Source organism: Vanacampus margaritifer, chromosome 20 (genome assembly GCF_051991255.1).
Source record: "Vanacampus margaritifer isolate UIUO_Vmar chromosome 20, RoL_Vmar_1.0, whole genome shotgun sequence".
In the NCBI taxonomy this organism is placed as follows: domain Eukaryota; kingdom Metazoa; phylum Chordata; class Actinopteri; order Syngnathiformes; family Syngnathidae; genus Vanacampus; species Vanacampus margaritifer.
In genome coordinates, this window is record NC_135451.1 from 8,886,476 (window position 1) to 8,903,060 (window position 16,585).

At 38.3% G+C, this 16,585-nt stretch overlaps 1 protein-coding gene across 6 annotated transcripts in view; it reads left to right on the forward strand.

The window, feature by feature from the left end:
* Positions 1–137: 137 nt before the first annotated feature.
* The window catches only part of LOC144040590 (uncharacterized), a 316,049-nt gene continuing 299,601 nt past the window's right edge, over positions 138–16,585 (forward strand). For 2 of the 6 annotated variants that reach the window (XR_013289773.1, XR_013289772.1), the window contains exons 1-4: positions 138–351; positions 775–854; positions 9,004–9,109; positions 11,418–11,498. Coding sequence is in view for 4 of the 6 variants with exons in the window: in XM_077554906.1 (XP_077411032.1) it covers positions 8,429–8,496; positions 9,004–9,109 (174 nt within the window). In the remaining 2 variants the exon portion in view is untranslated. Of the gene's footprint in view, positions 493–774; positions 855–8,367; positions 8,497–9,003; positions 9,110–11,417; positions 11,499–16,585 lie in introns of those variants that run through there. The other 4 variants (XM_077554906.1, XM_077554905.1, XM_077554907.1 and 1 more) reach the window with 3 other exon arrangements.

Here is a 16,585-nt window from a genome sequence, read left to right on the forward strand (position 1 = left end):
AAGTGGCGGATATATACACAAGAGGCTGGCGGGTCACGCCCCCAAACCAGATCCTCCAATCACGAGGCGGCGGAGGCTGGGCTGAGGCCAAGTCATTCAAGGTTGTGCGGAAGTTACTTTGTTGACACTGGGCCGCTAATAACAATTGGATTTTGTTTTAAAAAGGCAATAATGCTCAAACAATAACCATAATAATACACACGGTCAGATTAATATTGATACAATAAAAATCGTATTTATTAATTATTATTTTTTAAATTAGTCGCCCTAAATGCAACACGTAAAAAACACGGATTTCTTCTCATATCTGTGTGTGAGTGCCAGTTAGCTAAACTGGTTAATTTGCGCATGGTAAGACTGCCCAGGGTGCTGCCTGTCCTTGTGAAAAGCTGTTTTATTTTTCAAATGAGGTGCTAATGTTTCGTTTAACGCTTGCATAAAGCTCCACGGGAGGCGTAATTGCGCGAGGCAGAGAGCAAACAGCAGAGCAAAGTGAGACAGAGGAACTCATATCTGTGTTAACGCGCTTAGTGCGTGTGACTGATGATCTCCCTGTTGTACTAATTTCTATTTGCTGTTATTTCTGTCATCGCCACTTAATAGTCAGTGTGATTTCATTATCTACTGTTATCTGGTTATCTCTGCTCTGCTAGAGTTCAGTCATAGTTGACAGTGACTTTTTCCTGAAAAAATAAGAGATCCAATGCAAATACTTTGAATGTGAGTCTATATACGTCATGTAACTAACTTACTGTGTAAATCCTTTTCTTACAGTTTCCATCCCGAGCCTCCCTGGTTGATGCTGGTACTTCTTATGGAATAAGCTAAACAGCACAACATGGGCTGTCTCTGAGGTATGCTGACATCTTGCTTGACCACATGCATGAATGAAGTTCAAACTGATATTTTTGCAGAAAATTTGAGTTTACACAATCAGGATTTTCATCTGATTAGTGAACAATGAGTTTGAAACAAACAAACAAACAGATAACTGATCGCTCATGCGATCAGAAGATAGAGCAATACATTTAGTGAAAAAAACTGTAATTGACGTCAACTGAAATGCATTGGGGCAAAATAAAACAAAATTTAAAAAATCTTCAAAAAATGCTGATGAGCATTAAATATAACATGTAATGTCTTATTTCGTGGATCCAATCAATGACATCACTGATCGATCGGGCAAATTAAGACAGCCGAACACCGGTTTTGCATAAAATGCTAAATATCATCCAATCATATTTCCACCAATCAAATTGTTGTAAAGTTAAAATTTTATTCCTGTCTTCTTTGTATGTGGTATGGTCCCAACATACGACATAAGAAATGACGTTCATTTGTTGCTGGACTGTTTTGCATTTGATTGTTTAACCTTATAAAGCCTGAACTATGAATTATATGAGAGAAAATTCTGATTCTTCGTAAATATGTAAATATGACTTTTTATTTGTGTCATATTTGATACATCTTGTCACAATGCTTTAAATTTTCTACATTTATAACTGTCAAAAGTATAATAATAAACAGACGTATCAAACATATTAGTATTTCCAAAAATCAGAAAGAATATTTCCTACTATAAATTATTAAGTATAGTTGTCTCTCCTTTCTCAATTAGGACGATCTTGCAAGGTCATCAGCTGGGTGATACTGCCCTCTAATGGATTATCAGTGCAATGCATGCGCCAGATCATATACGTCAGGGTTTGAATGGGGGGAAAAAAAATATACTCATGAAATAGAGGGCTCAAAATGTCTTGTATTTAATTTAATACGTTTGGCGTTATTTATGGCCAAGAAGTGTTTCATATAAATACTTATTATAACTGGCTTTAACAACGAATTAGCATTGGTTAGTACTAGACCAGTGGTTCTTAACCTTTGGAGTTACTGAACCCCATCAGTTTCCTATGCGCATAAAATATAAAAATGAAATATAATTTTACCGTAGCTAGAATAAAAACAGCAGAGGTCCCAGAATTGAACCCTGTGGAACACCATAGCCTATGTTGTTGTTGTTTTTTTGCTCAACATAATATGAAGGGATTACAATAATAAACAAATCCAATTTACATGTAAATCCAGGTTCTTTTACAGACACAGCAACAGAAAGGACCCCTGTGTATGTAAAGTAAAAAAATCCTGTAGGCCAAATTATGGTCAAGCACAACAGGCATCATCCTCTATCCCAATCCAAGCATAATCCAACATTGCTGATATTATGTTTGGTTTGCAGCCCGATCTTTATGACATGAGTTAGCTATTTTGACCCACTGAATTAAAGCAATAGCCCGCACTTGAGTTTGCTTGGACAGCACAGCTTGATTAAATGAGCCGAGAGCACCGTTATTGGCCGCGAGACAAGAGTTCGGCCGACTCCGCGGCGGTTTACACGAGTCTGCTTTGAGTGCTTGTTTGCGCATGGATGCAACGAATGGTGTGAAATCTCTCATTATGCGTGAAAAGTAAGAGCAGGGCAGCGCAATGACGATATGATATCTGCTCATCTTGCGCTGGCCCCCATGCTGTGAGAGAATATGAGCCGGCACCAAAGCTTTGCGAAGGATGTGTGACCAATGAATAAAATCCTCAATGAACATCAGGAAGCAAAGTTAATGCGTTCCATTTAAACGCCCGGCATAATCAAGCGCCCCGAGAGGAAGCCCATCAAGTGTGACCGCTTTCCCAGTTCCAAGACCGTATGAGATGGCGAGACGCAGATATGCTAATGCAACTTTATCTTGTAAAGGGAAAAGCTTGGAGGAGATTTAGCCAATCTGCCGGACACAATTCCAAGAGCCTCGGTGGCATTTAGCGGGCTCACACTAACCCCGGGCTGCTTGTTAAGACTTCATTAGCCGTGTTTGCTCAGGCCTCTTTTCTGCAAAAGAGGTGGAGGAAGGCTCCCCAGGCTCCAGCCTATAGACACTCCATATGGGGCTTGTTTGCTCATGGCTGGCCCTGGTTAATCACTTTCAGGTGGAGCTGAAGTAGACCAAGCAAGGCGGGGAGGGGATTTAGGGGAGAGCTTGGACCACCAATCCCCCCCCCCCCCCACCCCCACCCCCACCCAATCCTTGGAGGTGCTGCTGAGGTGACAGAGCGTGGAGCGTGTACCCTGTGAATTAGCTCACCTAGGGCCCATTACCTTAACAAACACAGCCGGCCCCTCCAATCAGCCTACTGCTGGGAGGACAGGCGGCCCCCCCCCCCCCTGTAAATCCTTCTTTACAGCTGCCGTCCCTCTGTGTAACCAGTTTGTGTGTTTTCGGGAGCAAATCTAGTGAGGAGCAAGAAAGCTTTGAAATCGTAACATTTTCTCCACCGAGTGTATTGTGGTAACTCAAACAGCGGCAGGGGGATTATTAACGCATTCACTGCCATTGACGGCTATAAACGTCAAAAATTTCTATTCGTTTAACTTTTTTCCCCCACTTTTGTTAACAAAAGTATGAAAACCTAGATTTTTTTTATTGTGCATTTAAACTAGTGAAGATAGAAAATAAACATTTTAATCGCCTGACGAGACAATTATTAAAAATTAGGGGTGTCAGGCGATACATTTTTTTATTGTAATTAATCGCATGACTTCACTAGTTAACTCATGAGTAATCACAAAACTTATATCTCTTTAAATGTACAATAAAATAATTTCATACTCCTGTTAACAAAAGTAGATAAAAGGTTAAACTAATAGAAATAGTTAAAATTATTTTTTGACGTTTATAACCGTCAATGGTAGTGAATGAGTTAATTACACTTTCTTGGTACCATTCATACTATTAAATAGTCACCAATATCGATACCAAGTACCAATACCACTAGTACCTTTGATTAGAGATGAGCAAAAGTACCGATACCAAGTATCAAATCACGCCGATAGCAGGCCTTTCAAGGTATCGGTACTCACGACGGCGAGTGCCTCTTGTGGCCTTTTTACAATCTGGAACTAGAAATAGGAAGAATAAGAAATTGCCATTCGTTTCGTGTACTTTTTGTCGGAAATGTTATATTGGGATATGTAGCTTTAATACATTTAAATAAGATTTAAATATATATTTATTCTAAATATTTCATTGTTTTTTGAGTGAAATTTTATGTATCAAAAGTACTAGCAGCAGCTGTACTTGGTATCGGCATCAATATCAGTGTCTACTCAAGAGTTGAGTACTCGCACTGGGACCGGTTTGGAAAAAAGTGGTATCAAACATCCCTATTTTTTATACATGAAATTTCCCTCCCCAAAATGACAAAAGACACTTTTAAAGAAAGACCTATATATCCCAATATAGCTTTTTTTTCCCCTTTAAAATTGCATGAAATTAATGAAAAATTTTCTATTCTTCTAATTTCTGATTTTTGATTGTAAAACAGTCACAAGAGGGTGGCTGATAATGGTATGGGCCAAATTGCAAATACCGACGATACCTTGAGATACGGACGGATATCGGCCTGATACCGATACCTGGTATCAGTACTTACCCAACCTTTGTAGTAATAAGTGTTTTTTTTTTTTTAATAATAATTGTTTTTGATTAAAAAAAATCATTAATTACATAATTTTTTTTAAATTTTTCATAATTATAATTGTTAGCTTTTTCATTTTTGTAATTTAATTTTTTTTAATTATTATAATAGTTTTTTTTTTTTTTTTTTTAATTAGCGTTAGGCAAGTACAGATAACAGGTACCGGTAACGGGTCGATATCCGGCCTTATTTCAAGGTATCGGTACATTAATTTCATGCAATTTTAAGGAAAAATGCCAAATTGAGATTATATAGCTGTCTCTCTCAAATGATCTGTCATAATTTTTTTTGGGGGGGGGGGGTAGAGAGGGTGGGGTTATGTATCACAAGCACTGGTGGTATCGGTACTTGGTATCGGTGACTACTAAAGAGTTGAGTACTCGTACTGGTATCAGTCTGAAAAAAAAAGTGTGATAGACCATCCGTAACGTTATTGTATAGAAATTGAAAATGTGAAAGGGATAATGCAAGCTCCAACACGAGCATATAAAACAAAAATAATGCTCCCACAAAAAAAAAAAAAAGATCGATTCCTACAACAATCTTAAGACAAGTGAATTACTTTTCACTCACTTGAAAATTAATTAAAACACAACATTGTCTGGCCCGCTCTTCCTCGGCCAACGGACTGACTGCTTTTGGCTGCCGTCCCCGAGCCAAGCAAGTGTATGTGTTTGTGTGCGCGTCTGTGTGTGTTTATTGTGCGATTGTTTGCCGTTTTTCAGCCATCTGATGCCACAAGAATCTGGCCAGCTAGCAGGCGTCTGCTTTTGGCCGCCTTGACGCCTGCTACTTGACACTCCTGACAGATTTATCTCCCCCCTCCTTGTAAAACAGCGTGCAACTTGTTCTCTCTCCGCTCAGGAAGATTTGCAGAGATTCCGTTTGCTCAGGAAACACAGACACGCTCGCATACATAGCTTTGGAATGACATTGTTCAAATGCCGACAAGCATGACGAGCATAGACCAGATCATGTGAATATTTGGCGAGATTTGCTCTCTGAGGGTTGAATATTGCAACGGCAATCAGGTGGATTCATAATTTTGAAATTAGTCTTTGATCACTTTTTTAAAGTTATTTTCTGATGACATCAGATATTTGGTTGTGGAGTTTTTTGCTTTTACCCCTTGTTTGCTTGGCCATTTGTTGCCCAATCGTAGCAGCCGCAAACCCAGTGAAAAAAAATGCCAATGTTTGAAACTCAAGGGCAGACAGTCAGACAAACACACGCTAAGGTAATCTATTATGTTCACATATTTGCCATCTTTTATGTACACTGTATGAACTCAATCGATAGTGCACAGCTTCTAATCATTTAATTAATCAATTGAGGGTCGTTATTAGAGTATTTTAATTTTAAATCCTAATCCGTCAATGTGTGGTCGCTGCCATTTCTTGATCCTCATCACCACTCATACTTTTGGTTCCAGCAAAAAATCAAACAGATTAATAAATTACTGTGTACCGTATATCAACTATATAACTTCACGAGGTTAACATTTTTATTTTTCCACATCTCTATGGTAGCCAGGAAGAAGAGTCAAGATAAGGTGAGCCCAAAAAGCAACAAAAAAAAATCTCAATTGACGTTCTCAATTATGCTTTTCCCATCTTATGGGTGCGGCCATTTTGTCACTAGCTGTCAACTGAGCATGACATCACAGCTGCTCCGGCTCAGATAACGACCAATCACGGCTCACCTGTTTTCTAAGTTTGGTCATGTGACAGTCCTAAAATGAGCTGTGATTGGTCGTTAGCTGAGCCGGAAAAAAAATGACTGTCTTTTGTTTTCGTTTTGTTTGCTTTGTGTGTTTTCTTTTTCTTGTGTCTTGTTTGACAGCACCGTTCTGGTTTAAATTGGATGTTGGAGTTTGAATTAATAAAGAAAGCAAAAAAAAGAAGAAGAAGTCATGTTCAGTCAAAAATGACTGCCGCTAAGGACCAATCACGGCTCACCTGTTTTCTAAGTTTGGTCATGTGACATTCCTAAACTAATCTGTAATTGGTCGTTAGCTGAGCCGGAAAAATGTAGTTCTGATTAGACCTTTTGATTTTTTTTGTTTTTGTTTTGTTTTGTGTGTTTTCTTTTTCTTGTGTCTGGTTTGTGTGCTCAGTTTGAATTGGATGTTGGAGTTCGAATTGATTATGAAAGCAAAAAAGAAGAAGAAGTCATGTTCAGTCAAAAATGGCTGCCGCTAACGACCAATCACGGCTCACCTGTTTTTTTTTTAATTTGGTCATGTGACATTCCTAAACTAATCTGTGATTGGTCGTTAGCTGAGCTGGAAAAATGTAGTTCTGATTAGACCTTTTGAGTTTTTTTGTTTTTGTTTTTGTTTTGTTGTGTTTTGTTTTGTGTGTTTTCTTTTTCTTGTGTCTTGTTTGACAGCACCGTTCTGGTTTGAATCGTATGTCGGAGTTCGAATTGATAAAGAAAGCAAAAAAAAAAACAAGTCATGTTCAGTCAAAAATGGCTGCCGCTAAGGACCAATCACGGCTCACCTGTTTTCTAAGTTTGGTCATGTGACATTCCTAAACTAATCTGTGATTGGTCGTTAGCTGAGCTGGAAAAATGTAGTTCTGATTAGACCTTTTGAGTTTTTTGGTTTTTGTTTTTGTTTTTGTTTTTGTTTTTGTTTTTGTTTTGTGTGTTTTCTTTTTCTTGTGTCTGGTTTGTGTGCTCAGTTTGAATTGGATGTTGGAGTTCGAATTGATAAAGAAAGCAAAAAAGAAGAAGAAGTCATGTTCAGTCAAAAATGGCTGCCGCTAAGGACCAATCACGGCTCACCTGTTTTTTGTTTTTTTTTGGTCATGTGACATTCCTAAACTAATCTGTGATTGGTCGTAAGCTGAGCTGGAAAAATGTAGTTCTGATTAGACCTTTTGAGTTTTTTTGTTTTTGTTTTGTTTTGTTTTGTGTGTTTTCTTTTTCTTGTGTCTGGTTTGTGTGCTCAGTTTGAATTGGATGTTGGAGTTCGAATTGATAAAGAAAGCAAAAAAGAAGAAGTCATGTTCAGTCAAAAATGGCTGCCGCTAACGACCAATCACAGCTCACCTGTTTTTTTTTTTATTTGGTCATGTGACATTCCTAAACTAATCTGTGATTGGTCGTTAGCTGAGCTGGAAAAATGTAGTTCTGATTAGACCTTTTGAGTTTTTTTGTTTTTGTTTTTGTTTTGTGTGTTTTCTTTTTCTTGTGTCTGGTTTGTGTGCTCAGTTTGAATTGTATGTCGGAGTTCGAATTGATAAAGAAAGCAAAAAAAAAAAAGAAGTCATGTTCAGTCAAAAATGGCTGCTGCTAACGACCAATCACGGCTCACCTGTTTTTTTTTTATTTGGTCATGTGACATTCCTAAACTAATCTGTGATTGGTCGTTAGCTGAGCTGGAAAAATGTAGTTCTGATTAGATCTTTTGAGTTTTTTTGTTTTTGTTTTTGTTTTGTGTGTTTTCTTTTTCTTGTGTCTGGTTTGTGTGCTCAGTTTGAATTGTATGTCGGAGTTCGAATTGATAAAGAAAGCAAAAAAAAAAAAGAAGTCATGTTCAGTCAAAAATGGCTGCCACTAACGACCAATCACGGCTCACCTGTTTTCTAAGTTTGGTCACGTGACATTCCTAAACTAATCTGTGATTGGTCGTTAGCTGAGCTGGAAAAATGTAGTTCTGATTAGACCTTTTGAGTTTTTTTGTTTTTGTTTTGTGTGTTTTCTTTTTCTTGTGTCTGGTTTGTGTGCTAAGTTTGAATTGTATGTCGGAGTTCGAATTGATAAAGAAAGTCATGTTCAGTCAAAAATGGCTGCCGCTAACGACCAATCACGGCTCACCTGTTTTCTAAGTTTGGTCACGTGACATTCCTAAGCTGAGCTGTGATTGGTCGTTATCTGAGCCGGAGCAGTTGCGATGTCATTCATTTATCACAGTCAACAGCAAGTGAGAAAATGGCCGCCGCTTGAGAGGGATAAAAACAGGTGGATTTTGCCGCTTAATCGATATTCCGCAAACACAATATTAATCAGGATGTTGTGTTTAGACTAGCGGGGCTGCATAGAACATATAGTAAAGAAAATGTTTGGGTTGACTTCCTGTTTCAGACACAATCTAGCTTTGCGTACAGAAAGACTGTAGAAAATCTGATCTCACTTCCTAGTTCCTGTCAGGACATGTGTCGCAACTGGGGAGGCTTTGGAGACTTGACTATAATATAATGTAGAAATGATAAAATCATAACTCAATCCAGAGTCGAGTAGATTGTTAAATAGTTGATTGAAATGCCAAAAGCACATTCAGTGCGATAGGCAGTGAAATCTTTGTTCAAAATGTATCTGAATTTAACTGGCGATAGTTTCAAATTAGCCAACTTTGAATTCATTACATGTCTTATTTTGGTCATATCTCCGTGCCAGCGCCCAGTAAATGACTCCAGTGTCTCCAGTTTCCTCTTCCTCGCTCATCCTCTGTTTCGCTCCCTCTCTCAGACCGCCTGTCTCGTCTGCGCGTGGCTTCACGGAGAAACAGATGGCACGGGCGAGGATGGCCGCCAGACGGAAGGAGGGAAAGCGGGAGAGGCAGGAAAATGGCAAGGTAGGGAAACGGGGAAAGCGCAAGCGGGAGGGTGGGCTGAACGCAGCAGATGTGGAACGCAAATGGCCTTGTGGAGTTTGCAACTCGGGCTTGGCGCGTCTCGTTTAAACTCCAGAATTGTTCTTGTTATGCACATCAGAGGCTAAGCATTGCCCCTGATGAGCTACCCTGGGCATCTTATAGTGCTCATTAGCAGTCTGATTAAAACATGATTATGTATGTAAACAATGTTGTTATCTCCCGCTTTGCTTGCAACCTTCACACCCAAGTTCACGTAAACTATATTTGAATCTCTCGCTAACGGCGCGCAAGCAAGAGATAAATCCCCAAGGCCAGATAGTGGGACACGGATGACCTCAGCTGGCGCACGCTTTCCGCCTCCAACCTCCCCGCAATCTCTCCACAAACAGGAAAGCCTCGGAATCTCGACAACCTTTACCCGCCTCCTTTCAAATAAACACTGACAGCCGTGTCATTTCTATATGAATAATTAATTCGAATTTATAATGATTATAGCAGTAGCCCACAACTGCTCACAAACAGTATCACAGTCATTTTACTGTCTCTTGCAAACAATGAAGAGCGACAATCGGCGTTGGTATCGGTGGATTTCTTTTAATAGTGGCGTGTACTTGTAAAGTTTTCAGACTTGACCTGACATAAATACATTTTTAAATTAACCTTATAAAGCCTGAACTATGAAATATATTAGATAAAATGAGTATAAACAAACTTCAACATATGACTTTTGATTTGTGTCGTATTTGATACATCTGGTCACAATGTTTTAAATTCGTACATTTATAACTGTCAAAAATAAACAGACATATCAAGCATATTAGTATTTCCAAAAATCAGAAAGAACATTTCACACTATTAACTAGACTAAGTGCAATTCCTGCAAAAATTGCGTGGGAATGCTGGGAACTGAATGCCAATAGCTGAATGCTTATGAAGGAAATTCAAAGATAAATTATGTGAATTTTTTTTTTTTTTTAAATCATAGTTAAATGACAAATGAATTAAAAGAAAACTTGAAAATGAAATTCCGATTCTTTGTAAATAGAGTATTTATTGGTCCTTTTGGGAAAAAAATATATTCTTCCACCTACGACTTTTGATTTGTGTCATATTTGATACATCTGGTCACAATGCTTTAAATTCGTACATTTATAACTGTCAAAAATAAACAGACATATCAAGCATATTAGTATTTCCAAAAATCAGAAAGAACAAACTATTAACTAGACTAAGTGCAATTCCTGCAAAAATTGCGTGGGAATGCTGGGAACTGAATGCTAATAGCTGAATGCTTATGAAGGAAATTCAAAGATAAATTATGTGAAAATTATTATTTTTTAATCATAGTTAAATGACAAATGAATTAAAAGAAAACTTGAAAATGAAATTCCGATTCTTTGTAAATAGAGTATTTATTGGTCCTTTTGGAAAAAAAAATATTCTTCCACATACGACTTTTGATTTGTGTCATATTTGATACATCTGGTCACAATGTTTTAAATTTGTACATTTACAACTGTCAAAAATAGCTGAATGCTTATGAACGAAATTCAAAGATAAATTATGTAAAAAAAAATTTTTTTTAAATGTAGTTAAATGACAAATTAATTAAAAGAAAACTTGAACTGCAATCTGTCCAAGGTGGGATTTAATCCAATTAAAATCAATTTCCTGATATGATAGTCAATTGGTATCGAACCATCGAATGTACTCGAATTTGGTCCAAGCGGGGTTTGAACCCAGGTTCTCCATGGGGGAGGCTTCCAGCATTCCCACAATAAGTCTAGGCGTTTCTCCGTTGTCAATTGGGGCGGTCTTGCAAGGTCGCTGGAAAAGCCATCAACTGGCTGATACCGCCCTCTAATGGATTATCCGTGCAATGCATGTGTCAGATCATATACGTCAGGGTTTTAATGGGGGAAATAAACATTATAGTCATGAAATATTGGGCTCAAAATGATACGATACGTTTGGCTTTATATTGTTAACTCTAAAATAAAGGCTTTATTACTTGACATCTTTAATTATTAATCTTGTGATGGAAAAACAATATTTTTAGATTCCTTCCATATTACCTGAAGAATGTACACTATTTCTAAACAATAAACGGCAAAAACAATAATCGGATCAATCAAGGTCAGCATCTCCCACAAATGAGGTTAGCAGGCTTGACCGAGCTCCACCGAGGGCACTTGGTTGTATTTTCACTGATTGCATCAGGCAAGCAAAGCTCAGCGTTAATAACGCTCCGGCTCTCCAGTCACTGATGTTATCTCACCTCATATAGACGGAGGACGTCTTTATCAGCCATGGGCGCCATTAGATCGGCATCTCTTGACAATGCAAGAGTGGAGAGCAGGCTGCTAAGGTAATTGTGCATACAGGGAGCACCATTTTGTCAAGTGCATTTTCTCAATGAAATCCAATGTAGCAAACATTCTGAAGACAATAAGGCACCGTTTATAGTCAGAATTATTGGCCAAGTATGTAAAACACTCAAGGAATTTGTCTTCTCAGTCACAACCTATCCAGGAATCTTAAAAATAGCTAAGACCAAAAGAGGGAGAGAAAATGGGAAGCCTGGCGCGACGATAGCAGCACCCCAAGTTTCTTAGAAAGTAACTAAGTTCAATTACAAGTTACTCTAATAGCAGAGGTGAATGAATTTTGAGCGTCCGTCATTCGGCAGTCGTCAATATTTCGAGCCGAACCGTCAATCCGTCATTCGTCGATAGCTCGGCAAAATTAGGGTCCGTCAATGTTTCCGTCATTCGAAGTGGGCAATCAGTCAATGTTTCATCAATCCATCACCAAAATGGGATGTCCGTCATGGACAGATTGCCGATTACATTGACGGACGAAATCCCACTTTCGTCAATGTTATATTTGTCCGTTTTTCAAAGTCTCTCGTCAATCTTCAATCGTCAACAAAATGGACATTCCGGCAATATTGATGGAATGCCCACTTCTGTTTAATAGTTACATTCAGCAAATACTGATGAACATAAAATGACAACTAGTTTTGCCACTTGATTGGAAGTGCATTTTTAACAGTGACTTTTAAGAATAAAGTTTGTTTTTATTTAAAAAAAATATTAAAAACAATCTTATTCACAAAAAAAAGAAAGATGAGAAAAGATAAGATTAGGAGTGGTGGGGATAAAGACTAAAAGTTACCCTAAAAAAGTAACTTAGTTACTTCACTGATTACTTGATTTTAAAAGTAACTAAGTTTCATTACACGTTACATTCAGTAAATTGTCCCGCTGCTGTGAAAAACACGTCAATTTTGTCCCCCATTTTTTTTTATTTTTAGGATTTATGTCTGCATTCAGTTTTACTGATTAACATAAAAACTAGTTTTGCCACTTAATTGGAAGTGCATTTAGAACAGTGAAATTTAAGAATAAAGTTTGCTTTTATAAAAATAAATAAAATAAAAACAAAGTTTTCCAGTTATCATAAATAGTTTAAAAATTGATTTTACTTAACATAAATGGGCTACTTTTTTAAAAAAAAAAATTAACAAATAGAGTCTATCTAGACTTCACTTGGCATTTTTAATTTGCATCTAAAATAGTCAGTCTTTATTACTTGACTTAAAACAAAACTATACTACACAATATTTATAAAAAAATATAAAAAATAACAATGACAAAATGGGAAGCCTGGTGGGACGATATCAGTGCCCCGAGATTCTTAGATGAGAAAAATTAACAAGAGGATTGGGGAGGGGGGGCAAGGCTCAACCTCTACTCCTTTAAAAGGGGAGCACAGCATGAACCTGGGAAAAAAAACCCAGAACATAATTCTACATAATGAAAGACATCACAACAGTCAGTCCTCTAGTTTGGCAGAGCCTGGTTGGCGACTTGAATAAAACCCATAGCTGAATGAAGCATCATAGGTTGAGAAGAGGGGCCACTGCAGTGGAAGGAAAGAACCTCCCCTGAGCTACGCCGTATGATGTGTGATTGACAAGCTACACGCTAAGCTCACCTGAGCCTCTAACCTCTCTTTTTACATCTCCCTGTCGCGATCCTCTTCTTTTCTTCCCCCGGATATCTCCGGGAGAGAGAAACCTGAGGAGGGCCACAGTGGGGTGGAATGGCTTGGGGCTGCGACCCGCTCTAAGGGGGGTCACGGGGAAACAAAGGCCATTCAGGTGAAGTGCTCTGAGCTGAGCTGAGACAGACAGGCTCCCTTGCGCAGATCGCATGAGACTAATGTACTCACGTTTGCGCTGTCGACGCCGGCAGACTTGGTCGCGGTAAGTGCGCGTGATGGGTGAGGTGCGTGGGGGGGGGGGTTCAGGGAAAGAAAAGGAGAAACAGAGTGACAGGTGAGTAAACACAATGCCCTGAAAGCCCGACTGAACATTCCTGAAATGTCTAGGCCCGCGTTGCGAATATTCCACACAAAAGTTGCAAATCCTCTTTATGGAGGCTAATCTTGGCCGAATTTAAGACCTTACAAACCACGCACAAGTACTTGAGGGGCTCTCTCACCTCACCGGCTCGCCCCGAAATGCGTTTACAATCCGCAAGAGGAATCGATACGCGTGTGTTTGGTGCGCACAAAAGTGATGCAGACGGAATGCTGATGAGTGACTGAGACGTCCATGTTAATTACGGGAGCGGGAGGAACATTTCCACCTCTCTGTCTTATCTCATCTAGAGAACTGGTCTATTCTTGCTCAGGAAGTAGGCTGCATTTAACTGTACAATGCAGGACCAAGTCCCCAATTCTGATGTCTTTTATAGACAAAATCTACAGTACAGTAAAAGCCATGAAAACAGAAATCGTTTTTGCAATCCGGTTTGGGAGCGTGTAGCACTACCAGTGAGCCGTTCTGGGTCGCCAAATCAGTTCAGTGCCTTATTTGAATGCTGACTTATTTGAAATGTTGTGATGTCATGTGATGTCATGCAACGCTACACTCAGTTGGGTCAAAAGTAACCCAATTATGGATCAAAAGTGGACTAATACATTTTATGGGTCAATTTGACTCAATTTCTGGGTTGTTTTATGCAAAATGACCCAATTTTTTTGATCCAAGTAAGGGATCTGACCAATATTTATGAGTTGTTATACAATAAAAGTCCCATTTCTCAAATTGACCAAAATAGAGGATCGGTCCATTTTTGACCCATGGTTGGGTTATTTTTGACCTAACTGTTTTTTTTTGTTTTTTTTTTAACAATTTACGTATGAGCTATGATTTGATTAATTGTTATCAATATATTTAAGTTTACTTGCTGTAATATTGTAGTAAAAAAATAAAGTATTTATTCAATACAGTATTTTAATAATTTTTTTATTGATTTTTTTTCTTGTTGCTAGGTAGAATTCATATTGTACAACTGATTAAACATGCCAACTACCTCAGTGTTTCTCAACATGAAAAAAATCACTGTATTAGATAAAAATAAAGTCCAATACATTCAAAACATATAATACAATCAAATGCATTAGAATGAATGGAAATACCACCCGGTGGCAAGAAAATGAAGGGAGATACTAAGCACGCTTACAGTTCAGTTGTAATTAACTTTGTAGGGTACATTTTATCTTTAACACCTGTTTGTTTTTAAACATTTATGGAGGTACATTTGAATATATTTTATATATCCGTGGTGGCAGGCAACGACTGAGCTAACTCGACTTGTTTAAAATCATGACTAATGGTGCATTTATTTTGAAAAGTGTCATCTGTCGAAAGCTAACATGCTTTTAATCATTTCAGTGAAATTAGAATCCATTTTCTGATAAGATAGTCAGTTGGTATAGATGTATATCACTTAGCATAATGGCCATGGATATATTTGCAGCGTGCAGTCGGAGGTGGGATTCGAACCTGCGACCTCCTGGCTAGTGGACATTGCACTTTACCAACTGTGCCACTGAGCAGTATCAGACAGATAGAAGTTGTATGTATGGAAGTGGGCGTGGAATATTTAACCTTAAATTGTGCGAATACTGTAAGTAATGTGAAATCAGACAATATATACGGCGAGAGGCGCGAATTTTCGAAGCAAGTTGAAATTTGGACGGCATAAACCGTAAGTATTATGGCGGGAGTTGTTATAGGGCAAAAAAGTGTGGAGAATAAAAATCCCAATAACATATGTGGGAATGCTTCAGCATATCCCTACAGCTGTCAGAGGCAGAACTTTTTGTCACCTGGTAGATTTCCGACAAAACCGCATTGCTAGGATGTTATACGTGGCTAAACTGTAGCTTTTAATCTGACCCCCGCTCCACTTTTCTCCCTCCCCCTCATCCATTTTTTCCTATCTCCTCATTTCTCCAAGCAGGGTTCACTCATGTGTCTGTCATTCTTCCGCCTTTTGTATCTGTATTATTATTTTTTTTGCTATTGAATGCTGCTTTCTCGCCCTCCCCTCTCTCTCTCGTCCTCCCCTCGCCTTCCTCACGCACTCAATCGTCCGTCATTCACTCCAGTGCCTAATTATGAGATGGCTTCGAATAAATGCATGTATTTTCTTCCCTCCCTGAAAGCTGTTGGGATATAGCAGGCTGAATTCTACACTCAAGGAGGGTTTTTGGGTACCTTCAGCAAAATGGAGTGGTCCGGGGCCGGGAGATTTCCTGGGCGCAGTAATTGTGCCTCATTAATACTCACTGTAATGCTGGGTTGCTAAACAGGCTGTGCAATTAGGGGTCTGAGCCTTCAATAGGCCGGCTAATCAGGGGACAAAAGCTGCGGCTCAGAGGCCATTAGGCCCGGAGGAAGTGCTCTCATTGTAAAAAAAAGCGGCCTGTGATGCCTTCATCTACCATCAATCTGGGTGGGGCCGGCAGCCGGGAGGTGGGGGTGGGGGGATGGGAGGTGTCCCACTACACCTGAGATCTTTCTTCGTTACGTGTATAAGTAATATATCTATCTTTGGACAAGGCAACTTTATTTCTATAACACAGTTCATAGACTTTCACATTTACAAACGGCAGACATTTATAAGCAAAGAAACAAAATACATTTGAAGATCGTATAGTGAAATTGATTTAAAAAATGCTTAAAAAAAAAAACTTAATCAAAGGTTTGAGAAAAAAAAGTAGTGCTGTAAAGTGATTACATTTTTAGTACTAATTAATTGCAAAATTAATCGCGATTAATTGCATTTTTTCTAGTATTTTCTACAAAGCTTGCAACAGATCTTGGAGTTAATGTAAAATAAAAAAATGCTAAAAAAAAGAAGCTAAAAAATGCTTTAAAAAAACCTTAATCAAAGGTTTGAGAAAAAAAGTAGTGCTGCAAAGTGATTACATTTTTAGTACTAATTAATCGCGATTAATTGCATTTTTTCTAGTATTTTTTACAAAGCTTGCAACACATATTGGAGTTAATGTAAAATAAAAATTCAAAAAAATGCTAAAAAAAAGAGCTAAAAAATGCTTTAAAAAAACCTTAATCAAAGGTTTGAGAAAAAAAGT